An 11782-nucleotide genomic window follows, 5' to 3' on the forward strand; every position below is an offset into this window, starting at 1 on the left:
CTCCCTCTCTCTCATTTTCTCTTAGGTTTTGTGAGACTCGATCAATCGATCGATCAATCGATAGATAGATAGATAGATATGTGTGTATGTGTATATATATTACATATAATATATATGTATGTGTGAAATCACCCTCTCCTTCGTCCTCCCTCCCTCTCCCACACTCTGTCTCTCCCCCTCTCCATCCTCCTCTCTTTCTTTCCTGCCTCCTTCTCTTTCTCTCTCCTTCTCTGGCTTTCAAAAAAATAATAAAACAATTTTAAATACACAAACTTTGAAGGAAGAAAACCTGTTGTTCATATCTACACATATACAACTACATAGTTAGAATGGCCTTGCAGAAGAGCTGGGTAAGATGCTGTAACACACTGGTAGTGCTGGTGGCTTCAGCTCTTCAGCAAAAGCTTAATGCAATGTAATCAGAATTTGCTTAATCATATTTAAGTTTTATGCCTTTTTAAACTCTTTTAACATCCTTATTATTGAAATTCTTGAAGAAAGAATGGAGTTGCAAATGATGTTATATCTTCAAACTGTAAATCATAATCCCTAATTAAATGATTATAAGCACTCCAGTAAATAAAAAGGCTCACATTGAATGAACATTACCGTACATGTTATGTTTTTGTTTGTTCCTAAACTTTGATTCTTATTACTCTTGCAGATCAGGAAATTTTACGTAAGTTAGAGAAGGAGAAAATCCTGGTGTTCACACCGTCGCGGCGAGTCCAGGGAAGGCGCGTGGTGTGCTATGATGACAGGTTCATCGTGAAGCTGGCTTTTGAGTCAGATGGTATCATTGTGTCCAATGATAACTACAGGGATCTGGCTAACGAAAAACCAGAATGGAAGAAGTTCATCGACGAGCGGTTATTAATGTATTCCTTTGTCAATGACAAGTAAGTAAAACCTTTTACCAACCAGTGATGCTGCTTCCCTTCCAGCACAGACCCTGGCAGCTGCTGTAGAATCCTCTTTTTGCCACTGACCCAATCCTAAGTCAGGTTTGTGCCAACAACTGATTTCAATATGAATCCTCAATGGAAGTCACAAACTGTAGAACTGTGCCACAGGAGGCCCTGTGAGAGTGCCGGTCCCTGCCCTTGCCATAAGTCACTAACAGAGCACAGAAGGCACAGGTTTTGTGAGACTCCGTCTAGGCACCTGGAATGGCTGACACCCCCAAAAAAACTGCCTTTCAAAATCAATTTAGACCATTTAGCCTACTAAAAATGTGATCTTTTAAAGTTGTTTTTACCAATTTTAAACTCTAGTCACAAATGAACAAATGATGTGAACAAGTATATCTCATGAGAAGTAAATACATTAATATAGATCTCAATAAAAAATAAGAGTGGGAATAAGAGAGGGAGAAAGCAGAGGGGTTGGGAGCATGGGTGGGAGGGTGGGCATGGTGGGAAGAATCACCATGTTCCTAAAGTTGTAATTATGAAGTGTATGCAGTTTCTACCTGTAAAGCTATATAGTTCCGTATACATTCCTATGGATTTACTTCTAAGAGTACAGTTTAAAAATTTTTCATAAGCCCCCAAATCCTCTTAAGCTGGGTGGTAAAAATACGGTCTTAAGTGTTAAAGTGATGATATGGATAGGATTAAGGGTTTGGTAATAATAATAGATAGACTCAAAAAGGAGTGAATGCTCCAACATGGGAAGTGGTCCACACAGCAGACTCATAGAGTGACCATCACTTTAAATAGCACTCTGACCTCAGTATCAGCCCTTAAGGCATTCTATTCTGACTGAAAAACCCATGAGAGCATTTCAGGCATGGAAAGCCAAGACACTGTGACAAAAAAATGTCCTAGATGAAATACATTTATAAATATGCAGAAAAAATCACTTGTGGCCAATCAAAAATGCAAACTAAATCTAAAAACATTATATTTTTCTCATACACATAATTCACAAAAATTTGTGTGTGTGCCTTATGCTGTTAAAGATGCATGTAAATTGATGTAACAGTTTAGCGCACATTAGCACAGGCTTCTAAAATATGTGTACCCTGTCATCCAAATCATCTCAACTCTTAGAATCTAAAATGAATAAAAAAAGACCAGATATGTTCATTCCTGTATTGCTTGTGATTTCAAGGATTCACAGGTAACCAAATGTATAGCAGAGAAATCTCCTCCTGGAATATTACTCAGTGGTTCAGAATTTTTATTAGGAAGGCTATTAAGAAAAATGGAAAAATATTTTTATGTAAAAAGGCAAAGCATAAAACATTTGTTTAATTAAACTAAGTAAAATGTTGTAATAATATGGAAAATGACATAAATCCAACCCAGATATGAAAAATGACTGTTAAAACTGTGGAGTGACCTTGTCTTCTTTTTTACTTTTAATGTTGCTGCATTGCTTATAAAACTTTATTTGCTAAGTGTTATTAAACCATGTTGACACACCCCTAAGAGTTCACTCATTACATACATTTTTCACATTTTGCAGGTAAATATTGGGCTCATTTCAAGTTTGAACAGTGACATGTGGAGTAGTAGGAGTCTTTGATCTCAGCTTCCTGTCTTTATACATTCCATGAATTCTTCTTTCCTCCATTCACTGTGCAATCATTCCAAAATAATAAGTTCACTTCTCTAAGATGTTTCCTTCAGCTGAGAAGCACATCAGCATAATTGGGAAGAAAATAAGACTTTGGAGTCACTTATAATAGACTCTTGACTGTACCATGTGATGTTAAATAACAATTAATTCATCTAAACCTGAGTTGGAAGAGAGTACTACTCTGTAAAATGGAGCCACTCCGTGGCATTATTGTCCGGGTGACGTGAAATAGTGTCTGTAAAGTAGCTGACAAATAATTAGTGCTCAGTCAGTCTCCCTCCTCCCGCTGCATTCTGCCACGCGCCCTCCTCCTCTGTAGCCACATCATTGCCCTCTTGTTCCATCTCACTTCATAAGATTAATGTTCATAAAGCTCTTTTTTAATATTTATTTACTTTAGAGGTAGAGTTACAGCAGACAGACAGGCAGAGACAGAGAGAGAGGTCTTCCATCCGCTGGTTCATTCCCCAAATGGCTGCAACGGCCAGAGCTTTGCTGAACCAAAGCCAGGAGCCAGGAGATTCTTCCAGGTCTCCCATGCAGGTGCAGGGGCCCAAGGATTTGGGCCATCTTCTGCTGCTTTCCCAGGCCATAACAGAGAGCTGGATCAGAAGAGGAGCAGCCGGGACTCTAACCAGCACCCACATGGGATGTGGGCGCTGCAGGTGGTGGCTTAGCCCACTATGCCACAGTGATAGCCCCATAAAGGTTTTTTAAAGATCTTATTTTTTATTTGTTTGAGAGATAGAGTTAGAGAGAGGAAGAGACAGAGAAAGGTCTTCCATCCATTGGTTCACTCCCCAGATGGCCACAATGGCCAGAGTTGAGCCTATCTGAAGCCAGGAGCCAGTAGCTTCTTCTGGATATCCCATATGGATGCAGGGGTCCAAGCACTTGCACCATTGTCTACTGCTTTCCCAGGCCATATCAGTGTGCTGGATCAGAAGAGGAGCAGCCGGGCACTAACAGGCTCCCATATGGGATGGCAGTGCTGCGGGTGGGCTCAGCCTAGTATACCACAGCACCAGCCCCTCATAAAGCTCTCTTAAAATGTCAGTATATTGTTTTCTAAAATCCTTTACAAAATCCCAAGGCTGAGGGAAAGAATTAATTACAACATGCTAGACACAAAACATATTTGAATTTAAAACAAATACAAGTTAAGCTTGAAACATTTTAATTTTGTTTTCGTCAAGAAAAGAGAACTTCATGTACTGATTTCCTTATTCCGTAAATGTTGACTCAAAACACTTGGATTAAAATTTCAAGTAAAGAAATCTTTGTCCTCTATCTTTAAAATTAAAGACCATTTTTTATTATCTCCATGACAGGTTCATGCCCCCGGATGACCCTCTTGGCAGACATGGCCCAAGTCTGGATAATTTCTTGAGGAAGAAACCTATTGTTCCTGAACACAAAAAGCAGCCCTGTCCATATGGTACCTTTATTTATGAATATTTAATATATACCTTTAGAAAACAATACCTTGTTAAAGATTTATTTGTAAGAATAAATATTTGAAATTTTAGATGACATAGTGTATGGTTCTTTCTACTGTAACCATATTTAAGAAAATGTCTTAGCCAAGAAAAAAGAATGATTTCTAACTATTTGGGTTCTATATAAGCACATTTCCCGGAATTAAAACACAGTTCAGAAAAGCTCAGTTAACCCTATACAAAGTTAGTTTTCAGGAGCATAGGTGATGGCAGTTCTTGCATCAGGATACAGTCAGGTGGTCATGGTGTTATTCCACCACAGCAGTACGTGCTGCCTTGTGAAACTCAATTTCCTACTCAATTTGCCACTGGGAGAGAAGAGCCAGGTGTGAGCTGAGGAAGTGGGGTATTAGCCCAAAACTCTGGAAGTCATTATTTATGTTCAGCAAACTTTTGTAGCGCTTTTGATAGTAAGGAAGTAAGAAGACTACAACATGACGTTTCTCAAGAATTTGGAACCGAGAAATGCTTAGCATCTCTCCCCTACCTGACTTCACCCCTTTTCAAGTTAAGGTAGCAGGGCCACCCTGACTTTTCAGGATCTGCCTGGATGTTCCTTTGCCTAATCACTTTTACTCTTCATAGGAAAGAAGTGCACCTACGGACACAAGTGCAAATACTATCATCCCGAAAGGGGCAGTCAGCCTCAGCGGTCAGTGGCTGATGAACTTCGTGCCATGTCTAGAAATACAGTGGCCAAAGCTGCCAATGAAGGAGGACTGGTGAAAAGCAACAGTGTTCCTTGTAGCACCAAGGCTGATAGCACTTCTGACGTCAAACGAGGTGCTCCAAAGAGGCAATCAGATCCAAGCATCAGGACTCAAGTCTACCAAGACCTAGAAGAAAAGCTTCCCACCAAAAACAAACTGGAAACCAGGTCTGTTCCTTCTTTAGTTAGTATTCCGGCTACTTCTTCTGCAAAACCCCAAAGCACTACATCTTTAAGCAATGGCCTTCCATCTGGGGTTCATTTCCCAGCTCAGGATCAAAGACCACAGGGACAATATCCTCCGATGATGATGGCAACCAAAAACCATGGAACGCCAATGCCTTATGAACAGTACCCAAAATGTGACTCCCCAGTTGACGTCGGATATTATTCCATGTTGAATGCATATTCAAACCTGAGTATCTCAGGCCCACGAAGTCCTGAGAGGCGGTTCTCGTTAGACACAGATTACAGAATCAGCTCTGTCGCCTCTGACTGCAGTAGTGAAGGCAGCATGAGCTGTGGGAGCAGCGACTCCTACGTGGGGTACAACGACCGGTCCTATGTCAGTTCTCCCGACCCGCAGCTGGAAGAGAATCTGAAGTGTCAACACATGCACCCTCACAGCCGCCTTAATTCCCAACCCTTCCTGCAGAATTTCCACGACCCCTTAACCAGAGTGCAAAGTTACAGTCATGAAGAACCAAAGTTCCATCACAAGCCTCCTCTCCCTCACTTGGCTGTGCACCTGCAGCACCCGGCCGTGGGTGCCCGGTCCAGCTGTCCTGGTGATTACCCCTCTCCCCCAAGCTCAGCACACTCTAAGGCACCGCACCTAGGGAGGTCCTTAGTGGCCACGAGAATAGACAGCATTTCGGATTCTCGACTGTATGACAGCTCTCCTTCCAGACAAAGGAAGCCTTATTCCCGGCAGGAAGGACTGGGCAGCTGGGACAGGCCAAGTTACGGGATGGATACGTATGGGTACCGGCAGACTTACTCCTTGCCCGACAACTCCACACAGCCATGCTATGAGCAGTTCACTTTCCAGAGCCTACCTGAACAGCAAGAGCCGACCTGGCGAATCCCGTACTGTGGAATGCCACAAGATCCTCCAAGGTATCAAGACAGCCGAGAAAAGATCTACATCAACCTGTGCAACATCTTCCCACCTGACCTTGTGAGAATCGTCATGAAAAGGAACCCTCACATGACAGATCCCCAGCAGCTCGCCGCGGCCATTCTAGTGGAGAAATCCCAACTGGGTTATTGAAAGCTGATGCATCTTTGTGGTGTTTAGTAGTTTTTTGTTCAGCTCAAATGCTGAAGGAGGTTTGCTACAATAGCACATGTGATCTCCTTCCCAGTGAGGAGGTCATGTAGTATCCATTTATGTGAAATACTGTATCATGGAATCTGTATGTATAGCCCCACTCGGTGGAAGTATCCCGGGATTGCTTTACATTCAAACTTTTTTTAACATTTCCTTTTTAAAGCTATATCCTTGGCTGGAAGTTTTTCCAGTTTGATTTAATAGATGTATCCGTGATCTTTGATATTAATCTTTGGTGCATCAGGGGTTTATATGCAGCACTTTTTATCCTTGTTTCATGTTTTATTAACTGGGTGTTTGTCTATCAATTGCAAGCAATTACAATACCTTCAGAATGTGGAACATTTAATTAGACCTAGCAAACTGTTTTTTCAAGCCAAGCTTAATTAGAATCTTTTACAGCTTTTTAAGTTATTTTTATTTGGGGAACGTGGGCTTCTTTGTGCTATAATCATAATTTATAGAAACAAAGATATACTACAGCACTGACTTTATATTTTAAACAAAGTGTAAGTTACCAATTTGTTGAAATGGGTAACAATATATATATATACATATATATATATGAATGATTTGATTTTCAGTATGGCACTTTTTTTTGTTTGGATTGTTTTCTGTTAAGAAATTAGTTAATTTAATATGGTCAGTTTAAAAGAAAGCAGATGCAATCAATGGAAAAAAATTGTTTCCATTTTTTTTTTTTTTTACAAAGAAGGCAAAAGCCGTAACTGTTACAGGTTAGAGCTTTGTAATCCAGCTCTAATGTGCTTCTAGACAATAGAAATGGAGTTGAATTTCTAGATTTCCATTAGCCTGCATTTTTAATATGTATGTCTTTTTGTTTTGGGGGCACAATAATACTGGATAAAATAACCCTTTTACAGTACTGGCTTGTTTTTAATGAATCTATTCTCAATGCAACTTTTATATTTAGTATGCTCTTTAACTTTCTTGCTATTTATGAAGGCTGGCCTGAGTGGATTCATGTGTTGACGATATGCAACACTTATTGATAACTGCACTATAGAAACGGTAATGGAGGAATTGTAAATGGTAACTTAAATTTTTTGTAAGATATTGTATATTTTCCATTTTCCTGAAGGTAGTTGGTTTTTTTTTTGGGGGGGGGGTTGGGGTTGGGGGGGGCCTGTTATATTATTAAGGCCAGATTCTTGCCACAAATAGTGTAGTTTTAGATACAGACTAAAGTCTGTTCTAGTATTAGTAAGGGATATTTCTGGTTTCAAAGTCATGGGTTTTGCTAGCAACGAATTCATTTCTGCAGTTTAGAAGACAGGCTTTGGGATCCGTGGCAGACAGTTGTGTGATTGACGGAGCTTGCTTGTTGCCTGCAGATTTTGCATTTTACGATGTGTAACAGACACATTCAGATCCGTTTCCACAGTCTGCCTGGATGCCCTGGTCATTGTAATTATTCTACACGGTTGAAGGAAAGCCCTGAAAAACCAGAAAGTACCTTTTACTGTTGATACAAATTGTATCTTTTTAACTATACGAACTATTTTGATTTGTAGATCTAGTTAAAACACAAATGTGTAACTATGATTAGACTTTTGGGCAACATTTTATCCCTTATTTAAATACAAATTTTTAAAGTAAAATTGAGGTTTAGAATAGGGTAGAAAATAAAAGTAACAATTTAGGTACATAAAAGTGTCTGTCTTAGTTTTATATAATATATTAAAACATATTAAATAAATTTATTGGCATTTTTCTTTCTCCTAAAACTTACTTAGTGTGAACTTAAAATAAAGGTAAAATGCTGCCTGAAAATAATGTCCGAGCACCTTTGCCTAGGATAACATTTTCACTACTTGTGTGACACTGTGTGTCGCATGAAGTAGGATTTGGGTATACAGTAAATGCTTCTAAAAGGCATTGTGCATATTGACATATCCAATAATCTGAACCGTGTTCAGCAAACTTAATTCAGGAAAGTGGTGTTCTACACAATTCTTGCTGTTGTGTTTGAAGTGAGTGTGGCACTCATCTGTTCCCTGAAATCAGACAAGTGATGCCACCCAAACCATGCTGAGTGGTGTCTGTCTGAGAACGACCCCACTCACTTGGGAAATCGCTCCACTTGAGTTTCTTGGTCACTATCTATCGAAAATGTTTCAAAGTAGAGGCTAAACGAGTGCCAAAGTCGGGTTACAAATATGTAGTATCTTTTATTTTCGCCATGGTCCTTTTATTTTTTATATGCAATCATTTTTTGATTGTACATATAGGTTTGGCCTCATTTTTTTTCAATATTTCAATTATTTGAAGATTCTACCAAACCTTACTAAATTTTTTTAAATGACATCTTAGATGAAATGTATGTGGCACTTTTAATTTGACCTTGTAATATTTTTAGGGGACTGTCATTATTTTTCTGGAAAAATAACATCCCGTGCTGCCACATGAACTAGGTGACTAGCTCTCACCCAACCCACTCTGAATGTCAGTGTCATTCATTGTGGGTTCATAAGTAGCAGTTTTCTTGTGGTCAGGGGATAATTTGTCCTGCTTTTTTGTTTGTTTGAGCACATTTGGCAGAATTAGGTACAGCAAATTCTTTTTTTATCAAAGCAGTAAATAAAAGGAGCCCATCATTAGATTAAATCCATAGCTGATCACAGACCTTCATTTTAACCAAAACTTTCTCCCTAATCCCTATTTATCAGACCTGCTAAAAACCAATAAATTAAAAAGCAGAGAGAGGTATGTTGATAAGTAGTGAACTCACCAGAAGTGATCAACTGGTGAAAGAAAAATGACTCAATCTGGAATATTCTGGCCCCTGAACGATTGACAGGTGACTGTAGTTTCCACCATAATTAGCAGTCTCTGTGTGTCTTAGTCCAGAGGGAATAGTACCCAGTGGCCAAATACTGGCCTTTAGTGTTTGCTCCTGTCTTGCATGTGTTACAGACGTTTTCCGTGTCATTTGTATGATCCCTGTATCCTGATAGTCTGTCATTAACAAAACATTGAAAGACAGCACACCAGTATAAAATATTTGATACTGGTGGAAACTTGAATTTTGTGTTTTCACGAAAATTCATGTATGAGAATGTATAGTAGAACTAAAGAGAGTGTTTTATAAATATGTATACATACTTGTTATGAAGCATTAAAACTGGGGAGAGGTGAGTGCCATCGGTGGCTGCCTTTTCCCTGGATGAACTGTGTTTCTTTCAGTCGTGTTAACCAAGTCTGGGGTCTGTGTGACCAGTGAGAAGATTCAGAACCACTTAAATGGAAAGCAGCTCTTCACTGGTTTTATTCCTGGTATTTTTTAAAAATTATTTTGGTAATTTTAATAGAACGTGTAATTTTAAAATACACAAAAAAAACCTTAGAGTTGTATTGATTATATAAATAATTATTTAACTTGCCTTTTAAGGATGTATCTATATGTATATAGACAGTAATATATTTATAAAACAAATATGCTTTATGTGATAGCCCTTAGTTTGTGCTGTATGGGAGGATGGCTGTGTGTGTGTGTGTGTGTGTGTTTTGAAAACTCTCAAGCTGTTTTCCCTCTGATTTAATGTCATTTACTCTAAAGTAAATGCACTTGGTTTCTGTTACTTTTTTGCTGTCCAACTTATTCAGTATAAAATAAGTGGTACATTTTTCTGGCCATTCTGTTGGCATATGGCTCATCCACTTTATTATCATCTAACTCCTGGAGAACTCCTGACTGACTGGAACTCAAACACATTATGGCTAGAGATAAGCTTATGTTCTAAATGTTCCAGGCTAAAGAAGAAAACACACCTGTGATATTAAGCTTACAAGGTGTATTCCAACAAAGTATATTAAAAGCTGATCACACAGGTGCATTAGAAGAAGAGAGCAGAGGGTCAAAAATACTAAAGAAAATTGAATTGTTTGACATTGGTCAAGGAAGCCCTTAGGGCAAGTGTTGACAAACTTTTTCTGTAAAGTATCAGACAGTAAATTATTTAGGCTTTGAGAATCATCTCTAAACACTGCTCGCCTCTGCCTCTCCAGAATAAAAGCAGCCAGAGACAGTATGTAAATGAATGCATATGGCTGTGTTCCAGTAAAACTTTATTTACAGAAACAGGCAGAATCTGGCCTGTGAGCCTTCGTTTGTTGATCCCTGCCCTGAGGGACAGCATTAAGGAGTCAGCCCTTAAGGATGTGCTTTTGAGAAGAAATAATTTTATTGCAATTGATGGTCACCAAAATTCTCGTTGGCACTGATGTCCTTTCTAAGAGGGCAGTAGTCATTTCTCTTTTTACGCTGGTCATACCTTTTATTTATTCGGTATTTCTTGCATCTAAAGTATTCTGTAAAAAGATGTTTTACTAAATATTGAAATTTTTCCAGGAACTTTGAATTAATATTGAAAAGGAGAACCCTCTACCTGCCTTTTATTTCTCAGTGGCCTCATGGACCAAAAACCCTGTTGTATTTTGAAAATTAGCCGCGAATGTTCTAAAGACTGTCTTTACCAGTTACATTTTTCTGTTTGTTTTTGGCTTCTAATAAATGACAACTCTGTCCTTCTTTAAAAATGGTTTTAAAGAAGATAATTATCTTGTAATTTCACCTACTCAAGCTGTATTCTGTACAATTAAAGATTGTCAGTAGCATAATTGTAGCTGTAATGTCAGTATATCTGTTACATTGTGACTCTTCCTATGAAACAAAGTGCATCTCTCAAAATGTTTAGATTTTTAAGAGACCTTAGGCTTGTCAGTGGTGAATGATATTCCTACTATGATCATGTGTAATCTGGAATTCACTGGAAGTACACACTGTTGAGCATGTTCACCCATAATACTTTCTGTATGGTGTTTCGTCAATACCATATTCCTGAGAACATTAAATAGTGATGAACATTACCATCCATTTAAGTAGTCATGCTTTTTTTGAAAATTGGAATTTTGCTCTGGCTTTTTCTGGTTTATTATTTGAAATGGTTACATAATTTTTTTCTGTTTTCTTCTTGCTCCTGTGATAAGAACACTGTCACGTATTAGAAGGGGCTTTCTCCCTCAGATCCTTAGTTTTTCGTTCTTAAAAACAATTGAGGTTTTGACACTTGGCAGTGGAAAATGTCTGTGCATGTTTTAATTTTGTAAAATGTATAAGATTGCATTTCTTAAGCCATGTACAAAATAGGCCAATTTTCTGTCCAAGTATTACAGATGAATAACAAAATGTTGTCCAGGAAGGCCTTGCCACCTTTCTTCTTAAAGCAGTTTAAGTCTCAAAAGAGAAACACATTGGAGAGCAATGGTTTATATGAAGGAGGTTTCAGGTGTTTTGAAATCGTACACTCACAAGCATGCAAATTTCTGCAGAGACATAGCAGATTACTTATTTTAGGTTTTCCTTTTAGGTTTTTTCTCATAGACCCTAGTTGTATGCTGATAGTAGAATTTTCAATTTGATCCTGCAAACTTTTCATATAGGAAAAGTGAGGCAAAGAAGGTGTTGAGAGCAACCCTCTGATAAACTGACGTGATTCTAGTTATCCTGTATCTGTACTGTGTGTTTTTGAAATGAAATTTTTACAATTCCAAAAGCAGTGTTTTAGTCCTACTGGAAATCCATATTAGAGCAGCTATGTGATTGTTTCACTGAAGCGAAAAAAATTTAAAAAT

The 11782-nt window shown here is 38.4% G+C and overlaps 1 protein-coding gene across 4 annotated transcripts in view; it reads left to right on the forward strand.

Moving 5' to 3' along the window:
- The window catches only part of ZC3H12C (zinc finger CCCH-type containing 12C), a 78296-nt gene extending 67272 nt beyond the window's left edge, over nt 1–11024 (forward strand). For all 4 annotated transcript variants that reach the window (XM_051849607.3, XM_051849617.3, XM_051849619.3 and 1 more), the window contains exons 4-6: nt 665–899; nt 3918–4024; nt 4671–11024. In XM_051849607.3, the coding sequence (XP_051705567.3) occupies nt 665–899; nt 3918–4024; nt 4671–6067 (1739 nt within the window). In that variant the 3' untranslated portion in view covers nt 6068–11024. The remainder of the gene's footprint in view (nt 1–664; nt 900–3917; nt 4025–4670) is intronic.
- The last annotated feature ends 758 nt before the right edge of the window (nt 11025–11782 follow it).

The sequence above is a fragment of the Oryctolagus cuniculus genome, chromosome 1 (genome assembly GCF_051225735.1).
Source record: "Oryctolagus cuniculus isolate XC-2025 breed Fujian yellow rabbit chromosome 1, ASM5122573v1, whole genome shotgun sequence".
NCBI lineage: Eukaryota > Metazoa > Chordata > Mammalia > Lagomorpha > Leporidae > Oryctolagus > Oryctolagus cuniculus.